The sequence below is a fragment of the Staurois parvus genome, unplaced genomic scaffold, assembly GCF_062004578.1.
Source record: "Staurois parvus isolate SC_StPar_1 unplaced genomic scaffold, SC_StPar_1.0 ptg000166l, whole genome shotgun sequence".
Classification (NCBI taxonomy): domain Eukaryota; kingdom Metazoa; phylum Chordata; class Amphibia; order Anura; family Ranidae; genus Staurois; species Staurois parvus.
In genome coordinates, this window is record NW_028317962.1 from 6348067 (window position 1) to 6367498 (window position 19432).

Genomic DNA, 19432 nt, shown 5'->3' on the forward strand with positions numbered 1-19432 from the left:
CAGCCGTGTGATCCTATCACGGAAAAATCATTGCAGAATCGCATCATATTTGGGATGCCTTTGAAGGATAATGGCCCCCATTTTGCAGCGATTGCCATGCGATTTGGAATTGTGGGCAGAATCACTGCGATTGTGCCCGCAATTCCAAATTGTGAAGTGGGAATGGGGTCTAAAGCACAATAAACTCAGGAAGAGAGGGTTATGACACAGGATACCCCCCCAAAGAAATACCAAAACTGACTCCAGACATTTTTTACAGCATTGCCTTAATAACGTGCTTCTTATTGAAGACCGAGGATTTCCGTGGTACCAGTCTGACATGTTTTCCTATGCAATCTCAAAAACAGGCTTATTATTATTACCCTCATAAAGCAGGCTCAGCTTAAAAGTGTTTTACAGAGCTCTCTATTACTGCAGCTATTGTGAAATTGCATTTAGATTTCAAGATCACTTCATATAAACAACAAGTTTAAGGTGATCTGTATTTCTCCCGGCCTATGTGAGAAGTAATTTTTTATTATAGCTGATAAATTGAGGTCAAAGAGAAGCAGAAAGCTGCTTCAAATTTGTATTGTGCTAGATATATTTATTTCAACGTCTCAAGGCATGTTTATGAGAGTGATTCCTCAATGCATAATCTAATTTATTGTACAGAATTTTATTTTTGTTTTCTGTAGAAATTCCAGTGGCTGCGAATATCTACTTAAGAAGGGCAGGTTTTGAAAAATATTACATTTCTATGTCAGATGAGCCTGAGTCTAGGTTCACAATCATGTGTTTTGCGGAAACGCACAGCGGTCTATTTAACATGATTTCCTACGGGACACGTTCACATCTCTGCGTTTTCACCAGGTGATTTTTTTTGAAAGGGTCAGGGACTTTTTTAACCACTTGCCTACCCTTTCCTGCCCAGGCCAGTTTTCAGCTTTCAGCGCTGCCACTCTTTGAATGACAATTGCGCAGTCATGCAACACTGTACCCATATGAAATTTTTATCATTTTTTTCACACAAATATAGCTTTCTTTTGGTGGTATTTAATCACCACTTGGTGATTTATTTTTTGTGCTATAAACAAAAAAATAGCAAAAAAATTGAAAAAAAAATAGTTTTTCTTTGTTTCTATTATAAAATTTTGCAAACAGGTAATTTTTTGCCTTCACTGATGTGCGTTGATGAGGCTGCACTGATGGGCACTGATAGGTGGCACTGATGGGCACTGATAGGAGACACTGATGAGGTGGCACGGGTAGGCAGCACTGATGGGCAATGATAGGCGGCACTGATGAGCTGGCACTGATGAGGCGGCACTGATGGGCACTGATAGGTGGCACTGATGGGCACTGATAGGAGACACTGATGAGGTGGCACGGGTAGGCAGCACTGATGGGCAATGATAGGCGGCACTGATGAGCTGGCACTGATGAGGCGGCACTGATGAGGCGGCACTGATATGCAACAATGATGGGCACTGTTAGGCAGCACTGATGGGTGGCACTAACTGACGGCACTGACTGACGGCACTGCTAGGCAGTGATGGGTGGCACTGCTGGGCAGAACTGATGGGGGGCACTGCTGGCCACTGGTGGGTGGCACTGCTGGCCACTGGTTGGTGGCACTACTAGGCACTGATGGGCACAGGTGGGTGGCACTACTAGGCACTGATGGGCACAGGTGGGTGGCACTGCTGGGTCCTTGTGGGCTGCACTGCTGGGCACAGGTGAGCAGCACTGGTGGGTGGCACTGCCGGGCACTGATCATCAGGGCACTGATCATCAGTTCCCTGATGATCAGTGATGATCTGTTTTCTGACAATTGCCGGTTATCAGCAGTACTATCCTCACACTGTGATAGCGTGAGGAAAGTGCAGCCAATAACTGGCGACTGCATTTACTGGTGATCTGCTGTGTCATTGGACACAGCTGATCATGTAGTAAAAGGCCACTGTGATTGGCCTTTTACCACATCACGTGATCAGCTGTGTCTGTAGGACACAGCGATCATGGAGACTATCGGGTGCGCGCCCCTGGGCGCATTCTGGGAGGACATCAAATGAAGCCCTCCCAGGACTGGACAACCGCGCTGTAGCCGTCATTTGGCTATAGCACGATTGCCAAGTGGTTAAATGTTGCATTTTTGGTTCTATAGACTTCAATGGCGACGCTGAAAAAAAGCATGCAGTGCGTCTTTGCTGCTTTTTTTGCCGTGTTTGTTATGCGTTTTAATCTGCCTAGCAACAAGAAAATTATTTTTTAAAACCGCATGTGCAAAAACACAAAAAGCACTGCAGAAACAGATCAAATGCAAACTGCATAGGTGTGAACCTAGCCTTAAAGAAGAACTAAACGCAACATTTTTTTTTTTATCTTAGATAAAGTAAGAGAAATTTAAAACCCGTCAGTGTTTTTGCATCTGTGTCCCGTTGGGGTGATTACCTTTGCCTCCTGTCCCATAGTCAAAACAGGAAGTAAGAGGAAATCCTTCCAAAGTGAGGCATTCCTTGGTTGTCACCAGAATCCCCTCTATTCCTGTTCAAGTGTCAGCCCAAAATTTGGTATTTTTTCATGTTTAGTTTCTGTGAAAATGGTAAGCAAGACAAATAAAAGGGCGGATCTCTCTAATGGGGATATAGACAGCAATAAAATCTGACAGGTGGTATAATCCTTCTACACTCTCTTCAAAATGAAAATAAAAAATTTTGCCTTTCATTATAGGTACATCTTTATCACAGCCTGTGACGGACGCGAGATCGCTGCCACCAATATGCGACGATCCCACGATCGCTGTCACCAATATGTGACGGGTGCACCGTCAGACCCCAGTCCTTCTCACCAAACACGTGACCGAAGGACTAGCCAATCTAAAACCGCGCTGTCATGTGCGTAACATTGCCACACCCAGCTGCACCCTGCACAACGATTTTCCAGCTAATTGGACCACAATCGATGTACCGGCAGCCTGAATGCGATTGGTACTGGGTCAGGTTAATTACGCAATTAACCCTTCACACTGCCACCACCTCCTTTTGTACAGAGAAAGAGGAAACTCGGCGATATCAGCTATAACACTATAATGATTGAGATAATCATCTGTATAAAATGGTCACCACAGGCTGGTTATACAGAGGGTTAAACAAACACAGTAGCGTTCTCTTTAGAGGCAGGAATTCGTAAATTGCAATTAAGAGCTATAGAAATGGTTCAACACTTTCAGAAGGAAAGATTTATTACTAAAAGGTCAAACGGGTGCAATAAAAATATTTACAGAAAAAGATGTAACTAAGATATATATATATATATATATATATAAATATACAGAGACCAACAGCACAGCAAAGAGATATCAGAGAGAGGTGAAAGGGTGAAGGTACTTGCCAATGTCCTGGGTTAGCAGATCCAAGTTTCAGAGTGAAAGGGCACAGGTCTCCCCAGATGGTACTGATGTTAAAATGGGAGACGTCTTCAACTTCCCTCTCTTAGGCCTGACAGCCCAATTTGTAGTTCCCTAGCAGGGGGTGTCTCTGAAGTCAAGGACCAATACCCCGTTTGGGGTGTGGAGGTCTGGGCGTAGCCCTAAACTAGAACCAAAATCTCATGTAGTTCATATTTTGGCTCATAACTTTTCCTATGCACAAGTGACACTCTACCCGCGGGTAGATTATGATGCAGACACGTCTGAGGATTGATTAGATATGAATTATGAAATTATACACTGAATGGTTCCCGAGATCTTTTTTTCTGCTTTCCTATGTATTTGATACAAGGAGAGTGACCCAACAAATTGTTCAAGCTTTAACCGGTGCTCTGCTGGACACTGATAGAAGTCACAAGACTGCTCTAACTGCTGATGAGAAAAGTTATGTAGCAGTTTACATTTACTAAAATAATTCCATTTCCATGTTCTGTGTACTGTGGGAGATCCGATATAGTGAATGCAGGGTCCTGAGTTTAGTAACACTTTAATTATTTGTTGCATCTCCAGGACAGGAAATTGAAGAAAATCTCCACAGCAGGACAGAGAAAGTAAAAAAAATTCTGATCTTAAAGTAGATCAGTCTACTGATGGCTCTTAAAGTAGAACTGAAGGCAAAATGTTTTCATTCTGGATAACGTAAGGGAGGGTTAGAAACAATTGAGTACTGACGTGATACTTTTTTTATTTGCACTAACATACAATTTTGAAGACAAGCTTTTGGGGTATGTCCCCTTCTTCAAGGTCCAGGCAGTACTACTACAACGTTTTAGCAGAATGTTAGAAGAGATGTGGGGGGGGTTATTAAAAAAAAACAGAAAGAAACACACACAAACAGATGTACACCAATGGTTAAAAGACTAGGATTAGACTAGAGATAAGACACAGTAAAAGAAAAGACTGGGGGGGGGACAACACTCACAGAGGGAGTCATAAAACTGTTGGATAATGATTGAGGAATCCCATGTCCAAATTAAGGCCGTTATCTCTTGTGTCAAATAGAATTATCATTCTTAGTTCAAATCAATCCATCAAATATTTTTTTAAACATATAAAAAAGTCATTTTAACATATATGTTTACATATATTTGTAAATGCATTCCAAAAATGTAGATTTGTATTTTTAAAGACACACAGTATATTTGAAATGTAGTTTTAAAATATTTTTCATATATTTTGTAATAAAAACGCATTTCAACATGCAGTATATATATTTATTTATTTATTTATTGAAATATATTTTGAACTGTATTGAATATGGCCAAAATTGTAGCATTTCAAATATATGGCAATATATTTGGGAAGAATATTTTTAAAATCTATTTCAAATATATTTTTCTTCCATGTGGGTAGGAGTGCAGGTGGATGGGAATGTTGATTCTACCCTGGGCAGGGCAGGCAATACAAACTGGCTTTTGAGCACATCACACAAACTCATTTCCATTTTGAAATTTGCTATGGAAGAAAGCTGTATTGAGGGCTGGACAAGGCAGAAACTTAACCTGCCTCCAGTACGATCCTGCAGGGCACAGTTAGAGGGTGTTTCTGAATCCCCCTGGCCATCTTTTTCACTGTGCCAGACCAAGATGACAAAATGATAGCTCAGTCCCAGGGGCGGACTGACCATTTGGAAACTCGGGCACTGCCCAAGGGCCCGGGGTCAGTAGGGGGCCCCATGAGATGCCCTTGGTACCTTTTTCATAGGCTTTTTTGAGTTTGGGCAAGGACACAGGGCCCCATGATCCCCTATTGCCTGGGGGCCCCATGAGTTGTCAGTCTGCCCCTGCTCAGTCCTGTAGATGACTGTACACTGGGATACTGTAGGATTCTCTGGTGTAATCGGTGAAGCTGTCCAACTCTTTATCAGCGTAATATGCAGGATTGAGGTATCAGTGTGACAATCCAGACCTGCTCTGGCATTCATTTATCAATGACAGCTACTAATGCAGCCTCCACGTATTAATTACTATTATGTGTAAAGTGTAATAAAAAAGCCAAAAAACAATTTATCCCGTTAGTTAAAGTATAACATTTTCTTTTGTTTTGGATAGAGTGGAGAAAGATTGCAACCCCTGTCAGTTTCTATTGCTGTCTGTGCCCCTATTAGAGAGCTTCACTCTCTCTATTTGTCCTGTTTACCATTATCATTAAAAGTGAAAGAAAATCTTAAAATTTGGGTTGTCCCCAGAAAGGTAATAGAGGGGAAGTCTTCTAATAGGCGCACTGGTTCTGACAGCCCGGGGGTTCCCCAAGGCATTCCCTTAATTTGCAGGGTTTTCCTCTCACTTCCCATTTTCACTATAGGATAGGAAGTGGAAGTAAATCTCCCCAATGGGGCACAGATGGCAAAAAATGAATGAACAGAGGTTATAACCCTCCCTTACTCTATCCAAAATGAAAAAAAATGTGTGCCTATAGTTCTTCTTTAATGCTAACCAGTTTGTGTTAATGTCTTAATCCCCTGCTTACCCTAATTTATTATTTGTTTGCTTTTTTTTTAAATTCTTTTACCATTCATATGTACATGTTTCAAATTGACTTTTTAAGGGCTTTATACCAGAAATGTAATTCTAATGCCTTTATAAAAGAGACAAATTGCAGAATAAAATATGCAATTTTGATGAGTTTTAAAATACTTTAAAGCATACTGTAACTAAAGGCAAATGTTTTTTTAGAGGGACTAGAACACCTATACGGCTTTTATTGATTGCGGTCTGTGCCCCTGGTATTATGACTCACCCTCTCTATTTGTCCTGTTTACCATTATCATTGAAAGTAAAAGAAAAAATCTCAAATTTTGGGCTGTCCCCAAAAAAGTAACAGAAGGGAAATCTTCCAATGGGGACATTAGTTTTGATGACCTGGAGGGCCCTAAGGGATGTTCTCAATTTTCAGGAATTTCTGCTCACTTCCTGGTTTGGCTGTGGGACTGGAAGTGAAGGTAAATCTCCCTAATGGAGCACAGATGGCAAAAAAAAACTGATAGGGTTTATAACCTTCTCTTTCCAAAATGAAAAAAAGCTTTGTCTATAGTTCTACTTTAATTTCCCAGACAAATGTTGGTATAGGTAAAAATGGAAACCTGATTCCATTTTAATAGGCTCATTGTGATTCAGTTACACCAATTTTAACATCCCTGCAATAATTAAATCACACTAGCCTAAAGCGTTACTAAACCCAGGACCCTGCATTCACTATATCTGGTCTCCCACAGTACACACAACATGGAAATGCAATTATTTTAGTAAATATAAACTGCTATATACATTTTCTCATCAGCACTTAGAGCAGTCTTATGACTTCTATCAGTGTTCAGCAGAGCACTGGTTAAAGCTTGTAGGAGGAGTTTATGCTCTAGGAGGATGCAGAACCGCTGACCTCTGTCTGGACAGTGCTGATTGGCCCTGTGCTCTCCCGAAAAAAAAAGCCTCTCTAGCTATACACACCAAACTGTGCATGTGCAGAGTAACTCCACACGATATGTCTTTTCAGGAGATTAGAGGGGAACACTGGATGAAGGGGAGGATCAGAGAAGACAGGATCAAGCAGCCTTTTTACACAATGCAGAGTTTTAACCCCTTGGGTTTCACATAGCATGCTTTACTGCATATACAGACTGATTTTACTGCTGTAGGTTTAGTAACACTTTTAACTACATCTCAACACCTTCCCACATCTTGTTTCAATTTTTATTGGACCAAGAGTTTGCTACCCTTAGACTGGTAAAAAGCTATCATTTCTGCACCCTGTTCCTGCTCAGCCAATGAATACTGTATGTGAATGTGCAAACTCCATTCATTTCAGTTGCGGGGGCACTTCTTTCCTTGGGTACCAGAAGACCTTTCTATTGTACATATACCTACCTGATAACTAAATGCAAGTACATGGTGTAATACATAACACCACCTGAACCGAAAGAAGTACAAATAAAGTACATTATAAGCAAAAAAATGGATTTTACATTATAGAATGTCCAGTGCTGAAAGTGTCCACAGATGGATCCCTCGGTCTGAATATGTAGAGGCCCCTCTAGCCCCTCCAGCTATGTAGTAATTTTCCTATTACAAGGAATCCTTAGCTTTTGCTAAATTTATAACTATAAAAATACTGTTTCCCTAAGATAATTGTCTCTGTACGGATTGAAATCGTTAGACAGTAACCACTGCATTAGTTCCTAACTCCTTTGTTACCTTGAGGGCCAAAAATGTACCGCTAACCTCTGAAAGATGTTCCCTGCATCTTGTGAACATATGGAAGCACTTAGACATAACTGCTACTGACAGACATTACCAGATTGGGTATTTCTTGGCCTGTGTCAGAAGTCATGGAAAATGCACTAACTCAACACAGCACATTAAAGCAGTTTTCACGTAATATGAGGCAATCTTTGAGTAAAATTAGTGGGTAAAGCAGGATTTATGCCCTTTATAGTCTACAAACATTTTAAAGGATACGTTCACCTTTTGACAAAAAATAATAAATGCATGTTGTTTGTAAGTAAAAAATGTGCATTTATTATTTTCTGTTTCTGGAGCCTCTAAAGCATTGGACTAGCGATCAGCAGATCACTGGTGCCATGCAGGTCTCCTCCTGATCTATCAGTATGTCTGCTTGCTCTAACATCCCGTAGAAGCAAGCAGATACTACTGACAGGAAGGCTCAATGAACTACCGTGGCGCTCCATAGCTCACTGAAAACTGCAAGCCGACCGCCGCAAAGGCTGCTGGGACTTGTAGTTTTCCCATTCATTGAATGCTGTAAATGAGTGATGCAGCCAGGTGGGGAGAGATACCCCGCTAGCTATCACAGCGGGCATCAGGGGGGGGAATGCAGGGGATGGTCAGATCATAACATGTTACAACCTGAATATGGGTGTAACATGTTACGAAAAGTGAACTTACCCTTTAATTCAGTGGTTCTCAACCTGTGGGTCGTGACCCCTTTGGGGGTCGAACGACCCTTTCACAGGGGTCGCCTAAGACCATCGGGAAAACACATATTTGCAATGTGTAAAGAGCAGCTACTGTGTAGAAAGCAGCTACTGTGTAGAAAGCAGCTACTGTGTTAAAAACAGCTACTGTGTTCAAAGCAGCAGTATTGGAGGTAAAATGACACTACATGAATTATAATTACTGGGTAAATAATTTTATGGTTGGGGGGTCACCACAACATGAGGAACTGTATTAAAGGGTCGCGGCATTAGGAAGGTTGAGAACCACTGCTTTAATTATATGTTACAGAAGATTTGAGTGTGAGGCTCCAATTTCCCCCCACCTCCAAAAAAAAGCCATTATTATGAATCCTCCCTATATATATTATTTACTGTATACAGGGGCGGACTGACCATTTGGAAACTCGGGCACTGCCCAAGGGTCATTAGGGGCCCCCATGAGATGCCCCTGGTACCTTTTTCATAGGCTTTTTTGGGTTTGGGCAAGGACACAGGGGCCCCATGATCCCCTATTGCCCGGGGGCCCCATGAGTTGTCAGTCCACCCCTGACTGTATATAACTATATAAGCTGTATTTTAAATGTAAAGGGTACTTATATATTTGCAGTGCTTAAAGTGGTTGTAAACAATATATACATATACCCAGTGAAGTTCCTAGACCCAGGTGACACACAGAGATAAAACAAATCTGCCAGCATAAGTTGCACATGTTTATCTGCAGTCTTTTCTACTCTACATCTGTTCAGAGTGCTACATTTATAAAACTTGTCTGGGTGTTCAGAGAAAAGAAGGCGAAGAACTGAAATTACACTCTGCAGAGCTCAGTGAGCACAGCTCTGAGAGCTGATTGGTGGAAAAGGATAAACCCCCCTCCACATAGCTCACAGGTACAGAGCTGAGGCTGTCAATCTGCTGAATGTCCCTCCCATCACCATTTTTCTCTTGTCTTATCAGACGTGGTTCATGCTGATAGCAGAGGAAAGAAGCAGACAGAAATGACACTTAGTTCTTTTAATTGAAACAATTACACACTATATGCTTTGTTCATATTTCATGTCTGGGGTTTTCCTCCACTTCAAGTCCAAATGCCCAAATACAGACCTCAGATCAGCAGATAACCATCTCCCAAATGCTGTTTAACACACTAGATGGGGGCAATGGTTCATTCTTGGTGGACCAACAGTATGATTTGAGATTGAATCTTCATGCACACTGGATATTTTTACAACGGCTGTTTTTGGCTTTTGACGTTTTTCTCTACAGCCAGTAAACCCCCCAGCATGTTATCCTATGTGTCCATGCACACATAGACTGTAATCAAAGTTTTTCGGCAGGGACATTTTTTGGCTGGAGAAAAAACCCCAGGACTAGTGGGTTTCTATAGGAGTTTTTTAGCTGTAAAAATGTTCTAACGCTGAAAAACGCGGCATAACACCGTAAACCACGTTATATCAGCATTTTTGGAAATGTTTTGCTAAAAAAACCCAAATAAAAGACCCGCAAATGTGAAAAAACGTGGCAAAACACCGCTAAATGCTAATACAAAAATGCTAAAAAATGCTGAAAAACGTACGTTTTTAACGTGACTTTACACAGCTAACGTTACCGGCGTTGTTAAAACGCCCCGTGTGCATGCAGCTTAAGTTGAAACTGGAGCATTTGGGACAACCCTCATAAACACATGACTGCATGCAGATAGATCTTTTTCAAAGCCATAGTTTTAACCACTAAGCCACCTGGCTTTGCAGGTTTCCTAATAAGTAAAGATTTTTCCAGGCCATAACTAAGGAATAGAACCTTTAAATTTGTGCCTGTACTTACTCTTTGTTTAAGCCAAAAAAAGTGTTCTTTTGCTTCTGTATTTATTTTGTTCATTTACTAACCACCAAAACTTCTTTATTGAGATCACTGAATAACTGATATCAGTACTGTTCTTTAGAGCTTGCAATCTAATGCAGGATTGAAAACACTACTTTATATAATTAAAATAATTTTGTTTATTCATATGCATCTATCTCTGTTAAAAATATCAATCCTTAATTTTGATTATCCCGCTCATCCCAAAAAACAGTCATATAGGACCAACCACCTCGTATTTCCCCACTCCACCTATTAGTGGATTTATATGTGAGTACAATTATACAGCATGTTTTATAGAAATCATGCTTTATGTTTGTCATTTTGCTCATTGGTATTATTATTATTTTGAATACCTCTATATTAAGAGATTATTCTATTCTATTCTGGTTTGGTTTCTCATAATGACAGCACCACAGTGTTTCCTGAAGAAGCTATCTTGCAATACACAACTCCCACCTTCAATCAGCATAAACACAATCATCATTAAGTTATTTATGTGTGGGTTGTCTCACTATAATAATATTTAGGTGTCTTAATATGCTGGTAAGTGTGTTGGATAAATATGAGATGTTTTGTCATATACAGTATGACTATTTATTAGCAGGAGTGAGATAATCAACATTAAGGATTTATTTTATAATGCTATGTTTTTAACAGAGATATATATGTGAGTAAAGAATATAAAGTAGTGTTTCCATTCTTCAGTGGCTGTGGCTCATAGAAAGTCATGTTTTATGTCTTCCTTTTGGCTATAAAAAAGTGTATCTAAAGCCCAAACTTTTTTTTTTATGTTTATTGCTGTCTGGCTTTGGAGGTCTGCCCTCTATGTGTGAAGAGATTTCCTCCTAGGCAGGTATACATTTATCCTTTTTTTATGTTCTATCAGAGGGTTAAACAAAAAAAGTGCAGATTCCTCCATCCACACATGCAGGGTAGATGAGAGAATCACTCCCGCAGTGCCATTGTGCTCTGAATGATGTTGTACAGGAGTCGATAAATAGATTATTATTATTATTATTATACAGTATTTATATAGCGCCAAAGGGTTTGCTCAGCACTGTACAGTAGCAAGGGGGACATAACATGAGACAAGACAGTAACAATACACTACACGAGGGGTTCGAGGGCCCTGCTCTTTCGAACTTACAATCTAGATCTACTTCTTTACAACTAGTGTAAAATTCTTCCAGTCCTTACTGAACTGGCTGAATTTCAATCCATGTAATGCCGGCTTTACTTCTCTTTGTGTCTTGTGGAACTTTAGTCAGAAAAGTATATCCTGCTAGATCACTTCAGGCTGGCCCATTTTGCCAAGTAAAACATTAAAAGTGCCTATACTATTTAAAATCCAGTAATACACTTTCTCACCCTGCCCTGCACATGCTCAATTGCACTCTGTTTTTTGGCACTGTGCCAAAAATGTAGTGGCTGATCTGCTGACAGCCAAAAGATTTACTGTTGCTCAGGGACTCTCGGCTTCAGCAAAATGGCAGCCTCCAGCAAGAAGAAACAGGAACAACGCTGGAGGCAATTTACAGCACGCACTAATTTTGGTAGCATAATTATTAATGTGGACTCACCGGCCCCTTGCTAGTGCCAAGAAAATCTCCCCTATGCCATTGCAACACCACCGGCAGCCATTCAGGCAGGATGGATCCATGCTTTCATGTTGTTTATGCCAAATTCTGACCCTACCATCTGAATGTCACAACAACCGGTCTGTCCATTTTTCTTTTACCTCTGACATCAACAAGTCATTTTTGTCCACACAACTGCCAATCACTGGCTATTTTCTCTTTTTCTGCCCAGTAAACCCTAGAGATAGTTGTGCACAAATATCCCAGTGGATCAGCAGTTTCTAAATACTCAGACCAGCCCGTCTGGCACCAACAACATGCCACATTCAAAGTCACTTAAATCCCTTATCTTCCCCATTGTGATGCTCAGTTTGAACTTCAGCAAGTTGTCTTCACCACGTCTACATGCCTAAATGCATTGAGTTGCTGCCATATGATTAGCTGATTAGTAATTTGTGTTACCAAGCAATTAAACAGGTGTACCTAATAAAGTGGCCTTTGAGTGTATGTTCCTTGCTAAAGAATATTATTTTTAATCAAGTTGTTATGGGTAAAGTTCAGCTTTAAGGACAGGAAGTAAAGAGAAGTCTACCCAATGGGACACAGATGGAAAAAAAGCAAAGTTTTTAACTAGTTCCTACTCTATCCAAATGTTGACTTCAGATATACTTTAAAAAGAAATTGTTATTAGGATAATATACCCTAATAAGAATGTTGCTTTCAAATACATGTATGAGCGCCATCTCCATTGAACAAAATCTTCACTATTTTGTTTAGCTAGAAGCACCATTGAAATCTTTAGCATCCAACACGACTGGGTGTGTTGGATGCCTGCGTCTCACCACTGTCCCTCCCAATCCACTCTGTCTCTAATGTGTCCTGCAGCCCTAAAGAGATACATGTTATTTAAAGCTGTAATAAACCCCAAAACAAAAATGTATTATATTGCAGCTTACCAATCATTAGATGTGGTGGCTGCATCAGTTTTCTTTTCTTTGGCTTTTTTACCTCTCTGCTTTCTCCTGGTGATCTGATCAGTAACACACCTCCTGTATTAGTGAGACACCACTCTGGAGGAATTAGTGCAGGACACAGCAGACAGCAGCATTGTCAGTCTGGGGGGGATGGGAGTATTAAATGTGTTAGCATATTTGAATACAAATAAATTGAAGCCAAATTCCAGCTAACACTTCATAATCAGTTACAGCAAACATTTTTTTTTCCTTTTGGGATAAAGGTTTTACATGAATAAATAAAAGTTGATCATTTTAATCATCCATGCAAGTGGTAAATGGATTGTCTCATCCATGTAAGCCGATACATGCTGCTGGAAAGCTTGAACTTCTGAAAAACAGCTAACTGAATCACTCAATGAGACCAGAAGAACGAAAGCCAAAAAAAGGAAACAAATGCAGCCATCACATCAAGAATTGGTAAACTGCACAATAATAAGTGTTTGCTTTTGGGTTTAATACTGCTTTAAGCTCTGCAAAGGAGCAAAGATTCCAATTAGCGGAAACATGTTCTTTAAACACAACTAATGTGTTTTGTTTTAAATATCTAGCATCAGTCAGAATAGTCAAAAGTGGCTAACCAGATCACTGTAAGAATGACTAGGCAGAAGCATGCATTTTGTAACAGAATATTACAGATCAACTCCTAGCGCTTTGACTGTCGGTTCTGCTTTCGCTACTCTGAAACTCATATCTGTCAGTTTCTATTTTTTCCACATTCTTGCTCTTTCACTGTACAGAAGAATTACCTGCTTTGAACATCTTTCAAGCTGCGGTGGATTAAAGAGGTTTTCAAGTATACCTGTAGATCTCTGCAGCCTCCTACTGCGCCTCTTGATAATTAAAAGATATGAGTTCCATATGGTGTAGAATACACGTTTTAATGCTGTTCATTTGCTCTAGTGAAGCTCCCCATGGAGTTTACATTTGTCCTGCATGTTGGTGGACAGGCAACACAAGCAAAGCATTGTCTCATGCTTTAATCAGAGATTTTATCAGCGGAAATACCTCACTAGTCAATGGTACCTCCCCTATATAAGTAATAGATCAGTATCGGTATTGCAGGACATGTGCTTTAGAGCATAACACATCGGGTACCAAATGGATGGTTTCAAGATTTCTGATGTGTACTTATATCTCCTTTACAGTTCAATTTCCCGAACTAAAGAAAAGGAAATTTATGCTACACATGGCTGCAACAGTTTGCAGGTTTTCACAGTTGCCAGGAATCCTTTATGTTTGATCCCAGTAGACAACAAGTGTAGAGCTAAGAAGCTGTGCCCGCTACTGTTGGCTATGAGGCTGCCAGCCCTAGTGATGCAAGCTGTGCCTTTGACCAGATCCTGTATTTGTCAGAGAGATAAGAAAGCCAAAATGCAAATTCTGAACAATTTGGAAGGGTTAGAACCTTTGGCAGGTTTTTATTGCTGTCACTATGACAACTAGTGAAGGGGAATCAAAAATACTACTGGAGTCTCCAAAGTAGAAGGGTAACCTTCCAACTGGGACAGCCATCCAAGTCAACACTATGAATGGTAGGATTTACTCTCAATATGGGGTGGATTCTCACTCACTTCCTTTTGTGTCTCCAGGGACATGAAATACAGGGAAACCTCCCCAGTGGGCACACAGCCATTAATAAAAAAAAAAACAAAAGTGTTTCTAACCATTCCACAATCTATTCAAAACAAAACAAATTGTGATACACTTTAGATAATGATGGGTTCAAACCAGTAGCCCTTCCTTGATAACTTACCTTTAATGATATAGCTGGTCTTGGGATCATTGCTCTGAGCTACTTGCACCTCTGTCTTGGCTCCACCAGGCTGGGCAGCATACGTTAGTTTGAAGTAGTCTGCTCTAACATCTGGATTCTCCCACTCCACTTCTAAAGAGTCCTCTTTCTCTTCTGTCACCCACAGGGTTCCTAGCTGGGCATCACCTGTAAAACATAACAAAACGTCAAACACTGCAAACAGGAGCATGAATTTCATGACAGGGTATTTGTGGGGCTATAACTTTGCATTATCTGCAGGTGCACTATGAGCAGGGTTTCTCAACCAGGGTTCCTCCAGAGGTTGCTAGAGGTTCCTTGAGCAATGAGCGCTTTCTTCCTCTCAGGTAAGTTCCCACTGACACCATTGATCCTTTTAGTTATCTGTGGGGGAAATTCTTCCCAGTGACCACAAGTGTAAGGAGCATTCTTTCCACTGACCATCATACTAAGGTATCATAAGATGTAAATATAATAATTTTTAGGAGTTTCCCGGAGACCTGAAAGTTTTTTCAAGGGTTCATCTGTGTTGAAAAGGTTGAGAAACACCAACTCTGAGGAACAAGAGGCATTAATTAGTTCATAGTGTAAGTCTGCAGTTGCCTTTGTATTCTACGTTAGAAATATACCTCCATTAGCATTCATCAATTATATATACAGATAGGCAAACTGATCCACAGGTCAGGTAAATTCCCATTAGGCTTGGAATTATACAATAAATAAATCAAGACCACTTGAGTTCATATATTCTACACTGATTAGGCAGATCTCCATGCACATATACAGGTGAAAGAGGGTCCAAACTATGTCTACACAACCCTCTATAGTGTCTGACCCATCTTTACCTGTTCTGCCTTGAATTTCAGCAGGCTCGCTGGTCACACTGTTCTTCACCTGATACATAAGTATCTTGTATAACGTGCTGGGGTTCAGACCTCCGATCTGGTAATAGTCCTGGTTAGCAGCAACTTTAATTTGCCTTTTCTGACTTTCATCGTCAAACGGATAATAAGTGATGTAGTAGAAATCCACTTCCACCAGCTGGTCCCAGGCAATGTTAAGAGAATCCTCTGTGGTGCTCACAAGACGCAAGTTCTGCACAGCCAACACTGAAAAAAGAAAAGTTAGCATTAGCTAATTTAGTTAATGTTCTCTTTCCACATTTTTCATTTTCTATACCTTCCACCATGCATGCATTTTTCACCTTTCATAGAGTGCTTCAGAAAACGTAATGCTTGAGCTGAGCAGAATTAAGATTAATGTATTTCAACATAATTGTAGGGGTGCAGACAGGCAGATGTTTCAAAGGTAACAAAAGGTGAGACATTTGCCAGTCTTTGAATAGCTGGCTGTAATCTTCTTAATTAATAGATGAGTGCATTACATGTCGGAAAAGAACATTTGGCTATCGGTCCTCAAATTCATTTTTCGATAGGCTTTAATGTGTAACAGTTTCTAATTCCTTTTCTATAAAACATTGCTCACCGTCTGAACAAGATTCTCCAAAAAATCCCTCCTCGCAGAAGCACTGGCCACCATCGCAGCGTCCATTTTCACCACAGTTGACGAGGCAGTCCTCCTCTTGGCAGGTAAGTCCTACCCAACCCGGATTGCACACGCAGACACCATTAACACATTTGCCATTTTCCCCACATGGCGGGATGCAGATCTTCTGAGAACAGTCCGGTCCTTCCCAGCCAGCATCACAGACACATGTACCACTAGCCAAGTCATATTTGCCTTTCCCACTGCAAAGGCTAGCAATTTCTAAGAAAAGTAATAACATAAACCAGTTATGACTAGTATATTGGTTGGAGATTGATCACTGTTCATTCTAATCTATATTCAAAAGAATGCATGCATGTACATAGGTAAAGTGAGTACTACTTAGCCATACAGCTTTTGATGTTCATAAATATATACAAGAAGGTAGTATGTAGAATAGAGCAAAAAGCAAAACTTTTACTTTAAGTGAAGTTATGCTTTTAAGTGTTAGTTCACCTTTACAGAAAAAAAGTGTAAAAGTGAACTAACACCTCTCCACCCCCTGGTCCCTGTTGTACTTATCTCCGGTAATGTTGAGCGGTCAGGGCTCACACCGACAGTCCAGGGATTTGAAATTCCCACTCTTCTCCTTCTTCTTTACAGATTGCTTCTGGAATAGATCACAGCAATGCTCTGTGACGGTGCTGACCAATCAGAATTGTTCTGATCCATACCACAATCCACAGAGAAGACGGAGAAGATCAGGGATTTCAAATCCCTGGATCAAACATGGTATTTAACACCTTTGTTGCCACCAATGCAGGGCTTACACTGGCAGCATCAGGGGTCTTGTACAGCTGCAGTGGAGTGCAGAGGTAACATTAAGGGTCTAATAATCCCCTAATGTCTTTGTAAAGAGGACTTGTCATCAGCAATATGCTATTGCTTACAGGCTTCTATACTTCTATGGAACTCTACTCACCTCCACTTTAGCTATTCAATGTCCACAATCAACCTTACCAGCTACTGAACTCTCTGGCCAGTCTTTCTTGCGAGTTTTGATCTTCACCCTTTTTGATTGGCTGGGCCAGGATGACATCAATCCTGTGCATTCGCTGGAATTCATTCTTCACTACAGATACCAAAACTTTACAGTGAGCAGCAGGTGGGTTTCTGTGTTCAGAAAATATATAATGCTTGGGAGCATTAACTATTCTTCAGCCTAAATTATGCAGGGTTAAACACAGGCCATACACAGTACAATCTTTTCTGTTCAGCCAGCCGGCTTAATGAAAAATCTGTACTGATTCCCCCGTCCACAAGTTCAAGTTGGAGGTGGGAATCCTCCCCACTGTGTCATTGTATTCGGACAAAGGGACTTCCCCGCTGTTAGAATACACTGATCAGCCCTGCAGCCCATTGGCTGCATGTGCAGTTCAGGTGCAAATTTTCCAGCAGGACTGTTCATGAGAAATCAATCAACACAAAGGAAATGGACATACATGGATTGAAATTCAGCTGGTTCCTGCTGAGCTGGCCGCATTTTGGTGCATGTATGGCCAAGGATGTGCGTATTTTCAATGTTGCCCTTTAAGTGGTATGAAAAGTCTCCTTGTTTATGATCCAGTAGAGCTATTCCCATACACAACCAATGCAGCTACCTTGTCTCTTCTACAGAAAACCTCATGTAAAAAATGTCAGTTCAAAGAAGTTCTTTCCTACAACTAATCAGATTGAAGAATGCCACTGCAGTGCATTGAAAAGACTAAAGTAATCTGAGCCAACCAACTTTCTGATTGAAGCACATGCTAGATAGCATTGCTAGCTCACTGACTGGTTTCCTTTTTGCCATGGAATTGTTCTTTACTAATTCAACTTTATGGTCCACAAAAATGAACAGACCTGCATTACAATGGCATAACCTAATACAAAAAAAACTTGTTGTTGCTAAATGCGGACAAAAGTAACTACAAAACAAATTCCATGAAGATGCTTACAAATACACCTACGCAGAACCAGAAAAGATTAATTATGCAAATGTATGCATCATTTACATCAGGAAAATCAAAACCAAACCTTGCGTTTTTGTTCACAAAAAAAAAAAGAAAAAATATCAGATGCTCAGGCAGAAACGTTTAATCAGAAGTTATAAAGCAGCAGAACCTGCTGGTATTTCGCTGTATGACACTGCAGACATCTGGAGATGGTAAAATCAGGACCTATTTCAGTTTTGGGAGGCTCTACACTTTAAATGGACTTTCTAATTTTTTTTTCATTTTAGTTCAAACTTTTTTTTCTTTTAGGTATATTTCTAGTGAGTAAGTTTAAGGAATTTTCATTGCTTTGTTTTACATGTTTATAGGGTAGCAATTATAGTCCAGACCACTCCAGAAAGACAGAGCTCTGGCCTATTTTAATTTGCAATGCCTTTAAAATGTATTCATACCCTTTGAAATTTTCCACATTTTGTCATGTTACAACCAAAAACGTAAATGTATTTTATTGGGATTTTATGTACTAGACCAACACAACGTGACACATAATTGTTAAGTGCAAGGAAAATGAAAAATGTTTTTCAACATTTTTTACAAATAAATATCTGAAAAGTGTGGCGTGCATTTGTATTCAGCCCCCTTTACTCTGATACCCCTAACTAAAATCTAATGGACCCAATTGCCTTCAGAAGTCACCTAATTAGTAAATCCAGAGCCCGCCTGTGTGTAATTTAATCTCAGTATAAATACAGCTGTTCTGTGACGCCCTCAGAAGTTTGTTAGAGAACATTAGTGAACAAACAGCATCATGGAGGTAAAGGAACACACCAGATAGGTCAGGGATAAAGTTGTGGAGTAGTTTAAAGCAGGCTTAGGTTATAAAAAAATATCCCAAGCTTTGAACATCTCACAGAGCACTGTTCAATCCATCATCCGAAAATGGAAAGAGTAGCCAAGCAGCCCATGGTAACTTTGGAGGAGCTGCAGAGATCCACAGCTCAGGTGGGAGAATCTGTCCACAGGACAACTATTAGTTGAGCACTCCACAAATCTGGAATTTATGGAAGAGTGGCAAGAAGAAAGATATTGTTGAAAGAAGCCATAGGAAGTCCCGTTTGCAGTTTGTGAGTAGCCATATTGAGGACACAGCAAACATGTGGAAGAAGGTGCTCTGGTCAGATGAGACCAAAATTGAACTTTTTGGGCTAAAATCAAAATTCTATGAGTGATGGAAAACTAACACTGCACATCAACCTGAACACACCATCCCCACTGTGAAACATGGTGATGGCAGCATCATGTTGTTAGG

At 40.3% G+C, this 19432-nt stretch overlaps 1 protein-coding gene across 1 annotated transcript in view; it reads right to left on the minus strand.

The window, feature by feature from the left end:
* The window catches only part of LOC149462811 (tenascin-N-like), a 101564-nt gene that overhangs the window by 51787 nt on the left and 30345 nt on the right, over positions 1 to 19432 (minus strand). Inside the window, exons 4-6 of the mRNA XM_089676337.1 lie at positions 16130 to 16411; positions 15490 to 15753; positions 14627 to 14812 (exon numbers count right to left, since the gene is read on the minus strand). Coding sequence (XP_089532463.1) covers positions 14627 to 14812; positions 15490 to 15753; positions 16130 to 16411 — 732 coding nt within the window. The remainder of the gene's footprint in view (positions 1 to 14626; positions 14813 to 15489; positions 15754 to 16129; positions 16412 to 19432) is intronic.